The 15215-nt window shown below is 48.8% G+C and overlaps 1 protein-coding gene across 2 annotated transcripts in view; it reads right to left on the bottom strand.

The window, feature by feature from the left end:
• Positions 1 to 12498, bottom strand: part of LOC149297950 (arginine-glutamic acid dipeptide repeats protein-like) — a 76566-nt gene extending 64068 nt beyond the window's left edge. For both annotated transcript variants that reach the window (XM_089487926.1, XM_089487927.1), the window contains exon 1: positions 12192 to 12498. In XM_089487926.1, coding sequence (XP_089344052.1) covers positions 12192 to 12498 — 307 coding nt within the window. The remainder of the gene's footprint in view (positions 1 to 12191) is intronic.
• Between the last annotated feature and the right edge of the window lie 2717 nt (positions 12499 to 15215).

Raw genomic sequence — 15215 nt, 5'->3', positions numbered from 1 at the left:
TGAAGGATTAGAATGGGCTACAGACAAGAAAAGCATCATAGCATACGACGGCAGATGAGAACCATCGGCCCATCCGGTCTACCCATTTTACCCGATATAATGACTCGGACCTTAATCTGTCCTCAGTCTGCTCTTACATTCAGGATATCTATGTGCCTTTTGTACGCGTCTGTCAATCCCCTCATATTAACCTCTACTAGTTCTGTTGGGAGGCTGTTCCACCCATCTACCACCCTCTCACTAAAGTAAGACTTCACATCTCAGTCTCTGAGCCTCTATTCTAAACTCTTGCTACATCTTTTTATATCCGTGTCATCAAGTTCATACACAACACACACACAATCTACATTCTCTTTCCACCCATTGAATGCAAGTATACCAAGTAAGGGATATCGGAAACGCTGTCGTTTGGACAACAAAGGTTATGACAAAATTGCTAAATCACAAATTGAAGATCAAGGGAGACGGGTAATTATAAGCATAATCATCCAATCAAATGGAGCAAAAAGATTTAAAGGAGATAACTGCTTATTAATGAGAATTAACACAAATCTGCAACAAACAGCTCCCTTTTCATGAGACAGGAAAAGAATGCGTGTCGCCAACACAATATCTGTCTAACACAAGAGCGCTCTCCACATAAATAAATCATTACTATCCAGCAACATTTATTAATCTGTACAGAGGATGAATGAACAAAGCGCGGTGCGACGGGAACAGAGAGAGAGAAAGAAATTTAATACAGAGCCATAAACATTATTACAGAAATCCAACCCTTTGTCTTGACCTGCCATATGTGCATCATCATAACGGCCCTTTAATTTGAGATACCACACCTTTCAATTACATTACATGGAAAAGCGTTTGCAACCACACATCAGAAGAGCGCTTCAAGCACTTCCTAATCTTTTTATGTAAGCAATATGCACATTTCAACAACAGAGGCTGAGAGCACACGGCGGTGACGAGCTTGTACCGCGCTCTGCAGGAAAAGGCTAACAATTCCCTTACGACGGTGAAACTGCAGACCTTAACCTGCACTGATGCAGAAATGCGGTGATATAAAACGTACGAGAAACTGGCGTATAAAGCAGGCAGGCGATTCAGAAGGCTTTTATGGCTCCTTACTTTATTAAAACATCGCCAGGGTATAAACAAGGATGGGTCCGGCCAATGATGCCAATAAATGTCTCTTGGAAATAGGAAGGTAGTTGTGTGCCTGCATGTGTAGTTGCTAGCTGTGGTTGTGCGGGTGTGCGTGTCTGGTTGCTAGCTGCGGCTGTGCGGGTGTGCGTGTCTGGTTGCTAGCTGTGGCTGTGCGGGTCTGGTTGCTAGCTGCGGCTGTGCGGGTGTGCGTGTCTGGTTGCTAGCTGCGGCTGTGCGGGTGTGCGTGTCTGGTTGCTAGCTGCGGCTGTGCGGGTGTGCGTGTCTGGTTGCTAGCTGCGGCTGTGCGGGTGTGCGTGTCTGGTTGCTAGCTGCGGCTGTGCGGGTGTGCGTGTCTGGTTGCTAGCTGCGGCTGTGCGGGTGTGCGTGTCTGGTTGCTAGCTGCGGCTGTGCGGGTGTGCGTGTCTGGTTGCTAGCTGCGGCTGTGCGGGTGTGCGTGTCTGGTTGCTAGCTGCGGCTGTGCGGGTGTGCGTGTCTGGTTGCTAGCTGCGGCTGTGCGGGTGTGCGTGTCTGGTTGCTAGCTGCGGCTGTGCGGGTGTGCGTGTCTGGTTGCTAGCTGCGGCTGTGCGGGTGTGCGTGTCTGGTTGCTAGCTGCGGCTGTGCGGGTGTGCGTGTCTGGTTGCTAGCTGCGGCTGTGCGGGTGTGCGTGTCTGGTTGCTAGCTGCGGCTGTGCGGGTGTGCGTGTCTGGTTGCTAACTGCGGCTGTGCGTGTCTGGTTGCTAGCTGCGGCTGTGCGGGTCTGGTTGCTAGCTGCGGCTGTGCGGGTCTGGTTGCTAGCTGCGGCTGTGCGGGTCTGGTTGCTAGCTGCGGCTGTGCGGGTGTGCGTGTCTGGTTGCTAGCTGCGGGTGTGCGTGTCTGGTTGCTAGCTGCGGCTGTGCGGGTGTGCGTGTCTGGTTGCTAGCTGCGGCTGTGCGGGTGTGCGTGTCTGGTTGCTGGCTGTGCGGGTGTGCGTGTCTGGTTGCTGGCTGTGCGGGTGTGCGTGTCTGGTTGCTAGCTGCGGCTGTGCGTGTCTGGTTGCTAGCTGCGGCTGTGCGGGTGTGCGTGTCTGGTTGCTAGCTGCGGCTGTGCGGGTGTGCGTGTCTGGTTGCTAGCTGCGGCTGTGTGGGTGTGCGTGTCTGGTTGCTAGCTGCGGCTGTGCGTGTCTGGTTGCTAGCTGCGGCTGTGCGGGTGTGCGTGTCTGGTTGCTAGCTGCGGCTGTGCGCGTGTGTCTGGTTGCTAGCTGCGGCTGTGCGCGTGTGTCTGGTTGCTAGCTGCGGCTGTGCGCGTGTGTCTGGTTATTAGCTGCGGCTGTGCGCGTGCGTGTCTGGTTATTAGCTACGGCTGTGCGCGTGCGTGTCTGGTTACTAGCTGTGGTTGTGCGGGTGTGCGTGTCTGGTTACTAGCTGCGGTTGTACGCGCGTGTGCGTGCCTGGTTGCTAGCTGCGGCTGTGCGCGTGTGTCTGGTTGCTAGCTGCGGCTGTGCGCGTGTGTCTGGTTGCTAGCTGCGGCTGTGCGCGTGTCTGGTTGCTAGCTGCGGCTGTGCGCGTGTGTCTGGTTGCTAGCTGCGGCTGTGCGCGTGTGTCTGGTTGCTAGCTGCGGCTGTGCGCGTGTGTCTGGTTGCTAGCTGCGGCTGTGCGCGTGTGTCTGGTTGCTAGCTGCGGCTGTGCGCGTGTGTCTGGTTGCTAGCTGCGGCTGTGCGCGTGTGTGTGTCTGATTACTAGCTGTGGTTGTGTGGTTGTGCGTGTCTGGTTATTAGCTGCGGGTGTGTGTGCGCGTGTGTCTGGTTGCTATCTGCGGCTGTGCGCGTGTGTGTGTGTGTGTCTGGTTGCTAGCTGCGGTTGTGCGCGTGTGTCTGGTTGCTAGCTGCGGTTGTGCGCGCGTGTGTCTGGTTGCTAGCTGCGGTTGTGCGCGTGTGTGTGTGTCTGGTTGCTAGCTGCGGTTGTGCGCGCGTGTCTGGTTGCTAGCTGCGGTTGTGCGCGCGTGTGTGTGTGTCTGGTTGCTAGCTGCGGTTGTGCGCGTGTGTGTGTCTGGTTACTAGCTGCGGTTGTGCGCATGTGTGTGTCTGGTTACTAGCTGCGGTTTTGCGCGTGTGTCTGGTTACTAGCTGCGGCTGTGCGCGCGTGTGTCTGGTTACTAGCTGCGGCTGTGCGCGCGTGTGTCTGGTTACTAGCTGCGGCTGTGCGCGCGTGTGTCTGGTTACTAGCTGCGGCTGTGCGCGTGTGTGTGGTTATTAGCTGCGGTTGTGCGCATGTGTGTGTCTGGTTACTAGCTGCGGTTGTGCGCGTGTGTGTGGTTATTAGCTGCGGTTGTGCGCGTGTGTGTCTGGTTACTAGCTGCGGTTGTGTGCGTGTGTGTCTGGTTACTAGCTGCGGTTGTGTGCGTGTGTGTCTGGTTACTAGCTGCGGTTGTGTGCGCGTGTGTGTCTGGTTACTAGCTGCGGTTGTGTGCGCGTGTGTGGTTATTAGCTGCGGTTGTGCGTGTCACTAGTGAGAGCTGCAGGACTTCAATTCACCATTTCTCAAACACACAGCAGTTAGGTAAAGCCGGTCACTGGATGCTGGCATCTTAAGCCAAGTCTGGCCAGGGCTTCGTTGTCATTTATCGCCTGTAGTTATACGACTCAACCGTTCTGTCGAGTCTATTAGTGCTACTCTTTGGCTGGGCAGCTTATCCGGTGGTCTCTCCTCACACCAGCACCCGGTGCAATAACACGACTCCCAAAATCCACTCAATCATCCCAAACCCACGTCACAAACAGCGACGCAGAGGCACAAGCTCAGGAGCAGGACGGCGGTCACGGACAATCCCTGCGTGACATGGGGTGCAGCACCCATTTAAAAGCTCATATTCATAGCAGACTCTGTATACAGTAAAAAAAATAACCATTTGGGCGCAAGCGTAAATAGGCAAGAATTATGGGCTCTGGATATTGTGTTAGCACATGGATAAATGACAGCGCCGCCTAACAATGGCTGTGCACAACCTAAGTAACACAACCTAAGCAATTTAACAGGGAAAGAAGTAATAAAACAATTGTCTTCCGACCCCATACCGATGCTGTAAGCCATTTATTAAATCTGCCAGATTCCCTGCAATATACTTCAGCAGCCCTGGCAGTGTCCTTGTCACCGTGCAGTCTGTTAGTCACTCGGTGACAGCGTCTCAGTCTCGGGAAGAATACAATGTTTTCCAGCACTGCTCCTTATTTCATAAAAGGAGCTATAAAGCAAACAGAGATTGGAATCGCCGTAGAGTCAGGAGGCGTCTGAATTCATAATTTTATCTCCCAACCATCAAAGGCCTGTCTGCCGCCGACAAGGAAAATGGAAAGGCTGGCTCGGTGTGACCTGGCTTTGTGTAATTCATTTACAAGATAAAATAAGTGAAAATATCCATCACAGCACCTCAGCTTCTGCAAATGATATGTCTCCGTACGGGAGCAGGCGAGAGCGCTACATCACACCTCGTCTCTGGGGGCCCATCATGGAGACCCGAGAGCCACCCTGTCACGAAAGGAGATTGTAATTAGAGGCTACAGGAAAGAAGCGGAAGCCGGATCACCTTCACTGCACAAACAATTTAGCTTCTGACCATGACTTCAGCCACCAATGTTTAAATGTCTGACATGCACCCCAACACCCGCGCCAGCTGTCACAGCCACGGGGTACACAGACCCGCTGTACTCAACACCAAAACAGACCATTATCTCCAAGCGCTCAACCATACGAGACTGCCAACCAAATGCATCGTGGGTTACAGCGTCCATTTCCTGATTATTCAAAAACGGGAAATCTTTATTAGAACTGTATCTGAAATTCAGGGCTCCAACAGGATTGCAACAGGTTTAACCCACGTGCCGAATGTCCCCACTTCCATTGCCGAGGTCTCTCTGGAGCCAGGCTTCATGGTCCTCCTACCACACATGGGATAAGAGTTGTGAACCAGTCTGTCCTACTCTATCACATACGGCTTTAACCAAGAAAAAAAGGACACATCCATTAACGCTGGGTGCGGGAGACGGCGCTCCGAATACAAATAAACTAACATTTCACCAACTGCGATACGTCCAACTAAACACATTACTATAGAGAAGCATCTCCGTCACGGCCCCGTCCTGTTACTACAAAGGGTGCAGAGACTCCGAGCCTGCCTGGGAATGAAAGCGTTACCATTCCAAAAGCCTGTATACAGGGTAATAAAATCTCGCCTCTGTTGTAGATATGTTTTATTAAGTTGCTCTAATTGCTTTTAAACACCAGCTCTGGAGGAGACCTGCAGCCCATTAAACGCTCCTCGGCTTTCTTCTTTGAATGGACTATGCTATATAAAGAATGGGCCGACACGTCGGCTTCTTTGTGACCAACGTTAAAGGCATCGATCCAGGATAATATCCGCATCAAACATTCTGTGGCCTCGTTATCTGCAGGGCATCCCAAATCAAACGCCTCGGGGCGTTCCACAATGTATAGCCCTCTGAAATAAGGTCACCAACAATGGAGCAAATTACATTTGTTAAAACCATATTGGAAAGGGAAAAAAACCCAGCCATTGAGTTATGTCTTTTGTCCCACCAAACCATTCTTTGTGTCATTTTGCATTCTATATTGTATTTGCGCGCAGGTTTATGGTAGCTCCGCCGTGAGCCCCTTTTCCTTCATACAGCCGCCGATCACTTGTCACACCGTTTGAGAACTCAATACCGCATTAATTCCGCCGAACAATACTACAGCCGTCTCGATCTCATCCCAGCTCTGAAGCCAAACAGAAATGAGGTCTGGCTGAAGCCTTGTTCTTGGGAAATTGATGGCCGAAAATATCCAGGCACAATGAAAACGGAGCGGTGGTGGGGGGTGCGTAATCGGAGCAGAGGTTGTAGGGGGGTGTGCGTGATCTCCAACGCTAGGCTGCTTATAAAATACACGGGACGCCATCATAAAAAAAGCCTGCAAAGCCAACCGGGAAATAACCCACAAAAAAGTATTCCCGGATAATATAACACGAGAAGCTTCTTTGGAGCGGGTTGGCTGAAGCGTGTTCTACTTAACCGCTCAATGCTATTAAGATCCGCTATTTAATGCTAGTGACGGCACGGCGACCTTAACGTTATGTCACCTTCATGTCACCATCATTCCCAGCACCGGTTAAACGCGGAGAGGCCGAGCGTCGGGATATATATTGCTCGGGGACTCGTCCTCGCGTGCCACACAACCCACTCCTACACATGTGAAGGACACCATCATTCATCTGTGGATTCTCTACGCAGTCAATTTGCTTTCCCATGAAATATGCACAAGGATTTATGGCTCAGGCTCGGCGCTAGTGCCTCCGGCAAATGAGTTTATTATAAGCCAGTATCACAGGGAATCCATTTCCGCCACATTCCTCCCCTGCTGGAGTTTAATATTCCATCGACAATGTAGATTTCATCTGTTTACGCTCGCTGGTGCCTACCTCCTGATTGTACGCTAACCGGGACGGCAGGCGATTGTGATGCGCAGCGCCAGAAGTCACCATTATATACGGCGGTGTTACACATCATCAGGGTCCCTCACAAGCCCCCCATGTGACACTAAAAAGGGATTTACGGGAGAAATAACCGCTTTACTAACATTATGACAGGGCTTTAGAAACTGTGCAAACCTCTTATCACAAACACAAGGAAAGGAAACCAGGATCTAAGATGGTCTAAAACACATAAAAAGAAAAAGGAACTAAAGAAACTCTCTACTAACCTGGATCTTAAGCAAGTCACGGGTGATGTCATCGATACGCAAGCAAACCACGCGTATAAAATAATCAAACGCAATCACCTGACTTAACACCGAGTGCTACTGAGGGCCCGGCGACAGGCAGGGGTCCGAAAGGGCCCGGCAACAGGCAGGGGTCTGAAAGGGCCCGGCGACAGGCAGGGGTCCGAAAGGCCATTGTTCAGCGGCGGATTTGTTATCGAATATACTCCGCTGCTGTTGTCTACCACTCAAATACACAAAAGGCATTCGGTGAAGTTGTAGACTTTTGGCATCCTGTGGCATTCTGGGTAGCGTGTATTACCAGCTCATGCTCTGGGGCTCCGGATTATAATTACATTCAATGACAACACCAGATACTAACCATTATACGCCATGTGTCTCCGGCCCCCTCTCACAGCCCTCCATACCTACTGTGTTGAATTTTACCTCTGTTTAAGTCATCTGTTGCAGCTATATAAAAGTGAAGTTTGCACTACACACACTGTAAAGCATGAGAACACCCGCAGAGCACCAAGAACACGAAATGCCTTATGAGCGTAGAATCCACTCTCTAAATAAAGGGTGTGATGGGAGTTGACGGGAAAAGGAACAGTAATATAAGTCGCTGAAAGCAGTGTCTGCGTTCTATCCGTCCGCAGGATCTGTGATAAGGAAAAAACACTTGGAGCATCAACCACTATCGATGCCTCATAGAGAGAAGCTCACCATCTGTCAAGCTATAAGCAGCTTCGGCTCACAAAGCCTTCCGAATAATAGCCGCCAGGCAGCCCTGTTCACGGGGGCCGCACATCACCACCAACAACCAGGGGTGCGTTACCGCAGTCCAACAGGTGCTATTATTCTGCCCCAGACCGGGGTGCGTCCACGCTCCGTGAACATGCTGTGGTCAGACCTGTCCTTGTTATGGGGTTTGTCGCGTGAACCCGATAACCCGCAGGCCTATGTTTTGTTCTCCCGGCAGACTAACGAAGAATCTTACACGTGGCATTGTGTGTAACAATTCACGGATGTCACCGGCAGCTGGTGGCGACCTCCATTTTTTTTTATGGGAACAGCTTCCTTTCCTTGCTTCCTGAAAAGGATGGCTGCACACAGACGTGCCAATCACAAAATGGCTGCCGGGCACAGGGGGCTTTCCATGTATCAGACAGCACTGTCTATATATACACATATACATACACACACATATGTATACATATATACATACATATACAGAACCGGAAAAAAACAAAGAATCCCAGACAGCTTATAGCACACGTTGCTCCTGTAGACGAGACCCGGATCTCTCGTAATATTTTATTGCATCTACCACTTCCATGGACTTTCCTCCGCAAAAAGTTAAAATATTTTCATTTAGGTCCAACTAGCCAAAGAGGCCAACCCATGTAACGTGTCTGCTCTCTCATCACTGGGGACTGGGTACAAAGTATCTGATGTCACGTATCTCACGGTGTTTTGTTGCATGACACGGAAAAACAATAAAAAGATTGCCAAAGATAAATCATAATAAATAATTGGGACGCGGCTATTAATCACTCTCTCTGATCGGGGTTCACATCGTTAGCTCTGCCGTAGGCTACATACCGGCTGCCAGACTAACGAAGGACTTTAACTGAACAAATCCTGGAGACCTGAATAGCTTCTAAACTTGGCATCTATCCCGACGGTGGTCTCTGCTGAAACCTCACGAGGGTCTCCTGCATGCGCAGCAGCCGTGGGAGCTCTGGAGTAGAAAGACGCGGCCTCCTCCTGCAGGCCCCTAGGCAATCCCTAGAAACTCTGCTCCTTTCTGGCAGGCCTGGCCTTTCTCAGCTGGTGTGGCTGTCACGAGAAATAGAAGGCAGTGTCTGGAAGGATGACAAACACACGGGTCAGCGACAGGGGAGAGCCAATAGCTGTCAGAGAACGAGCCAAATTCCTGTATTTCAATTTAACTAATGTCCCTCTACTGCCGCACGAGCAGGGAAGGCGGGGGAGGAGCGCGATACACCGGCCGGGGGCTAAGGGGTTAATACCGTTACGAGGTGAGAAACAGGAGGTTATAACCTCAACCGCCATGATAGTATGATGATGCACAGCGCCTCGGCTCAGGACAAAGGAAGGACTGATATAAACGGAGCTGGCGGGGATTCAGCTTCCTTACTCATTAACCCCAAGGGGCAACGAACATGTAACGAGAACATAAAAATAAGATATGGAGGGATGAGAGCAGATCAGCCCGCACTCGTGTCACGATCAGTGTGCCAGACTATACAGAAAGGTTAAACCATTAGCAGATTTATCATCGCGGCAACAATTAAAGCTCTTCGCTGGCAGAAGCATCAGTAAAAGGAAAACAAGCAATCATGAAATGTTAAAATCCAATATAAGAGAGCATGAAACATGCCTGGCTATTTCACACGGCATATGCAGATTATTATTATTTAATACAGCCGGGGAATTTGCCCTTCATGCATCCCATGGTACAGGCTGGGGTCTGCTGTACAAGGAAGAGCAAGAAGATGGAGTGCAACAGAAAATGCTTCCCCTGTCCTCGCTGTATCTTCCATTAGGGAATCCATCACTCCCAATCCGCGCCTCACTGGGGGTATCATCTCTCCTTAATGTGCAGCACACCACCTCACCGTGACATTTCATCATACTCTCCTGCAACGCCCATACAAATTACTTCCAATCATCGACACCGTAGCCTACAATCCCTTTCTGAAAGTAAATGGCTTCTATATGGTATTTTACTGATGGGGGTCTTGAGCCTAATTCAGCAAAGATCACAACTTGCTCCCTCTAGTGGCTACATACTGGGAGTACTAAAATATGTCACAACACAGCCTGCTGCCCCCTAATGAAGCTGCCCCCATTATTATCATCTTTTATTTAAATATCCCTGTCCAAAATGAGAGATTGTGTTAAAGGGGCTGCACCGAATTACATATATTACACTTGCTTTTCCTTACTGGTGAAGCTACGTGTCTCCAATACCAATCTCCAAAGCCCTCCAAAAGTTGGGGTCACCTTTACTTCCCTATGGAGGACGTCACCTTATTGCCTTCCTTACGTATACTAATTTACACGCGGCACGACTAAACCGACAGGTAAACCCCAACTACTAACTCCAAGCCCCTATAGCGATATAATGCAACGTATTCCGCGGGCGCTCCGGTCGTGATCAGGACGCAGCCGGCAATGCCTCGGCAAGCGGCTGTTCTTACTGACCGCGGGAATCGATACCCGCCGGCTGCGATGGATGGAAGCCGGGCTCTGCACTGCGCAGCCTGCAATAAGTCAATTTGTTGCCATAGAGAACAGCAATATTAAAGATTGATTGGGGAGGGCAATGGGGTCTAACGGGATGCATGCAAAACCATGACAAGGCCACACAATTACACAAGAGGTGTTAACAAAACTGAAATAAGGGCTACATATATGTGTGTGTGAATCCTCAACCAAAAAGCAATGAATGTTGGTGAATATCTCCAATTTCTCCCAGACCACACTAGCCATCCTCGTGGCCGCGGCCAGGGATAACATTTGTACACCATAGACCCCTAATTAACCAGACGGTTTGGTGTCCCATACTGCTTCACCAATGAAAAGTATGTGAAGTATCTTGTAAGTATTTGTCTATGTATCTCTTTCCTTTAAGGAAGAAGACAGCTAAAAGACACCTTCCTTTAGGAGAAGCTGCAGCGTGCTGCCCCAACCCCACAATTTGTGGCAGGTCTGGCCCTTTAAAGCGACCGGCTCCACTGAAGATAGGAGAGCTTTCTACCCGTGTGTGTGCGTGTGTACGTGTACACTTGTGCGTGTGTGTCTTTGGGGGGGTATGTCAGCCTCTTTGAACCCTCGTATAAGCTGGCAGCGTGTATAATGTCCATGCATACCGGTAACGCATAATATGCATTCAGCAGAGCCAAGGTTAGATAGAGGTGACCAGCCAGGCCACGCTTGGGAAGCCAGACTGAAATAACCATTAAGTGTAACAAATGTTTCTCAACTCAATGGCTGTTTATAAACACGCATCGCATACACAATTACACCAATTATCAAGACCAAAACGTATCTGAAGTTGAGCAACTGTTTCAAAACGGCACGATGCCAGTCAGTGACAAACTTATGGTTTTAAGTCACGTTTGGGAGGCTATAAAGGTTATTTACAATAACTACAAATCATCCTCTTTCCTAGTAAAAGCGTTGCTTTTCCAAAGTCAGAAGTAACGTGCCGGTTGGCGACCGAATCCCCGCAGGCAGGCCACGGCAGCGGGGAGCACGCTCGGGACCGGCTCGGGAGGACTACCGCTAAACCCCCAAGGGGCCGCCTCTGGAAACTCAGAACCTCATCGGTGTAACCTTTACAAATTCCTCTAAATCCAGAGGCAGCGTACCAGAAAGCTGCACTTCAGCCCCAGTAGGCTAAATATGTTATTTGTATTAAGCTCCGTCTCATGCAGAGAAAGGGCTGCGATGCTGTGAAGTGCGAGGCAGTTTAATGACACGAGGCAGCTGCAGTGATTTATCCCGGTTCCGTACAAGCTGCTGCTGCCACCCTTTCTTCACAAATCCAGATTGGAAACCATTTTTTCTTTTCATCAACAGAGGATGATGGGGGGGGGGGGGGGAGACTACTAATCACTCCAGGAGATAATAAATCAACCATTACCGTACGGATTTCTAGTGTGGACATATCAAGAGAGGAAAACAATGGATCCGTAGCAACCTGTTCTCAAAATTCATAATGATCCCTCATTTTATGGGACAGGAGTGAGGAGGATTTAAACCAATCACTAGTATTACTTGATCCAGCCCCAAAACTAAATGAACAGATTATACATATACACACATTATGTATATATATATATACACACACACATATATATATATATATATATATATATACACACATACACACACGGGGCATTTTGTAATGATACCCCAACCCACAGTTCTCCAGGTGCTATTCAGCTGCATTCCCATGATGCCCAGTGTGGCCATGTAAGCTTATCACTAGCCAACTGGTGAGCAAGGCTAGCAAAGCCAGAACAGGTTGGGAGTTTGAGGTTAGCTTTCCTTGCCCAAGCACCTCAAAGTAAGCACAGCGTTAAATATTTTCGCAGCCTAGCAAACCTTGCTCGAATACAGACAGCTATTTATTTTTAGTTAAATATACGCCTTTCATTCTATACATATTCTCCTCGCACGCCACCGCAGGCACGTCCTGCTTCCTGCTACGCGACTCTTCTGAAAATGGATCTCTATACATTATTCAGCGCACGCTTAACATTAAGCTGGATGATTTCTTACCTCCAGGTCTGTAGACCACATCGTCCTCTGTGACATATGAAGTGATCTCCCCATTAACAGACCTTTCATAGCGCGACTTCTTCTTTGGAAGCTTCTTCTTGTTTTTCTTGGCAGCCTCCTCAGCCGTCGCACCATTGTTCTCATTGTCCTCATCCTCACTGTGGTCGCTCTCGGCGTAGTTCTTGGCACCACCTTCGAGAGTGCAGCTGCGCCGGGGTCTAGAGTTCTCCCCATCGCGGGTCTTGTCCCGTTTCTCTCTCTCTCTATCCCGGTCCTTGTCTTTATCTTTTTCCTTGTCGGCCGTCATGATTCGCCACGTGCCTTCTTCTGTCCTCTCACGGCTGGGCCTCCGTGAAAGGTAGACAGTGAGCCTGGGCTTCAGTCTTCTGAATTTATCACGCAGTTCCAGGAAAAATTGGACCACTCCAACAACCCCGGTGCTTCAAAAAGCTCTGTTCAAAGAGAATAAAAGTAAATTAATGCATTTTACATAAGACTGAGCTGCTTACGAAAATGAAGCATAAATACACACATTCTCACTCGGGATAGACCCCAGTCCACATAATGTGTAAATCACCAGCATTCCTAAATATGTTACTCTCCAAGAAACCACATGTATTTAAATTTCCTTTTATTTAAAATGGATAGAGGCAACCAAACGGAGATCAGAAGGTCCCTTTGTACAGTTTTCTATTTATTGTGTTTTGAAGGCCTGCAGATATCACAGAGGTTTGTCCTATTCATACACTGGATTTAAAAATTGCATTCTTGTGATTGCCAAATTTCTGAAGAATGGGAGAATGTTTGAATTACAGGAACTGTAAGTCTGAAATAAAATCTACGTGCGCATATACGGAGCGACTGCCTGATTTGCTGCTATAAGGGTGTCCCTTGGATGACCCGTTTGGACAGCTGTGGGTTATACATAAAAACCTAGCAGCGATCCCAGTATTCTGGGCGTTATCCCGGCCCAGGCATTCGAAAATAAATATTAAGCGCAGGTTAGAAGACCAGATGAGCAACAGTTCAGGAATAAAAGGCTGACAGCGGGCATACAAAGCACGAAGGCAACCGGGTCTGTAAACGTTACAATCTGTGATTTCAAGATGACAGAACCCACACGGCAAAGAACACCAAACAGGTCAACAGCCGGTTGCTTACAGCCGCTTTCCTGAAATTGAATCATACTGCAAACATTTGCACTGGTTTGTTCACTTCTAATCTAAACATTGCTTCCTCTCCTACCTTCCGCCTTCCTGCTGCAGACCTAATGAAGCTAAACAGACACAGAACCCTCACTTATCTTCTTTGGGAATCTTTAAAGTGTTCTGTTGACTTCTTGGCACCGAGGAGGGAGGAGGGAGGCCGTGAAGCCACCCAGCCAGCAGAGTCGGGCAATAAAACCACTAGCTCATGGAGTTCCTCAAACAGATCAGGTTTCAATTTCCCCTCATCTTGGCAAATGTTTTCAAAATGATGAGACGATCAGACAGACTGACAACCCGAACAATACATCTATTTATGTTTTCTAATACCCCACGCGCTGGAACGGTCCCAGCACAGCCGCCGCCGCCGAGGAGCTGCAGGGCCTGGGGTGGGAAAGAGCGCGCTGTCGTCGAGCAGAGACAGGATCTGGTATTAAGCATCTTATTAGGATTAAACCGCCGTGATCCTGGAGGAAACGCTGTGTGAATTAATCCTTTATTGCTTTCACAGATTCAGATCTCCTCCAGCCCCTGAACACTTTGTTCTTCCACAATGCCAGCTGAGAGAGCCTGAACGCGGCACAACATATGGGGCCCATTTCACTTCCTATTGTCCTCGCACGGAAGATAAAATTGTTAACCGCCACCGTTTTTACCGTGTGCTCGACTAACCCATCTCTGCACTGCAGGTTATCGGTTACCATCTAACGCACCTTTTCTTTCTAACCCCGGCGCATCAAACATCCCTTCGAATCGGAAAGACGTAGCAGAGTCAGGTCTGTTTTTATTAGCGTTAGATTTAGTTTGGTCACTCAAAGGAGTGATCAAAACACTATTTTTACAATATTAGTGCCTGCACTACATAGTAAATCCAAAAATGAAGAGAAACCGGTTCTTCAGCCATAAAGTGAGAAATGAATCTTTATAATTACAGATTACAAAAAAAAATGGAGCCTTGAAAATGCAGCATTCCATGCGGCAATCAGGTTTCACTCAACATTAAGCGAGTACAATTAGATTGACGAGCGTAACCTCACGGTTCACAGGTAACTCTTGGGTGTGTTCATAAGGGCTTGGCCTTCAATGCAATGTTTGTAGGAGTCATTTGGCCGGGGCTGCGCGGTATGTTTATTTAACCCCGTTTCTGTAGACATGGAAGCAGAATGTGTCACCTCGGATCACAGGAAGGCTGGACGTGTTCTCAAAGTATTAACGGGGATTTAGATTACGACTGCTAGAAACATACTAAGACTAAGCAGCGGAACGCAACACGTCATTCTCCAAGCATATAGACAAGCGAGGAGGCATTTCCATTACACGTTGTCAAATAAAAAGTCCGCTTATTGAACATTTCTACTATTATGACATCAAGTAAATCAATTTAGGCTTCCCTGGCTGAATCCAGAATTTAATTCTGCTGCCTTGGGCAGGCATCCATCCAAGGAACCAGCAATGGGATTTGAGCAAGGCCCTCGCGCCATCTGCACAACGTCAAATCAGCCTGCACATGAAGACAGCCAAAAGGGGGGGGGGGGGGGGGGGGTCGCGCAGCTCACTACTGTACTCCCGCCGGGGTCAACGAGGGTTTTCTGGAAAACCTTGAAAACAGACACCCAGCAAAATCAATGGCTTTTTTTTTTTCCTGCCAAAAATGAAAGGTTATGCAGCACTGTCCAGGCCCAAGGGCAAAAAAAGGGGTTAAATTAGTTTCCCTGAAGACATCAATGGATATTTCCTCCCAGCTAAGGCTTCCCTTTTATTAGAAACCAGAGGGAGAAGCACAAAGTCATGTAAATCCAGAAACAGCTGGGATGCCGAG

This window comes from Sceloporus occidentalis, unplaced genomic scaffold (assembly GCF_023333645.1).
Source record: "Sceloporus occidentalis isolate IW3139 unplaced genomic scaffold, rSceOcc1.0.p SCAF_35, whole genome shotgun sequence".
NCBI classification, from domain to species: domain Eukaryota; kingdom Metazoa; phylum Chordata; class Lepidosauria; order Squamata; family Phrynosomatidae; genus Sceloporus; species Sceloporus occidentalis.
The sequence above is the reverse complement of the archived record's forward strand: the minus strand, read 5'-3'. Positions and strand labels throughout refer to the sequence as shown.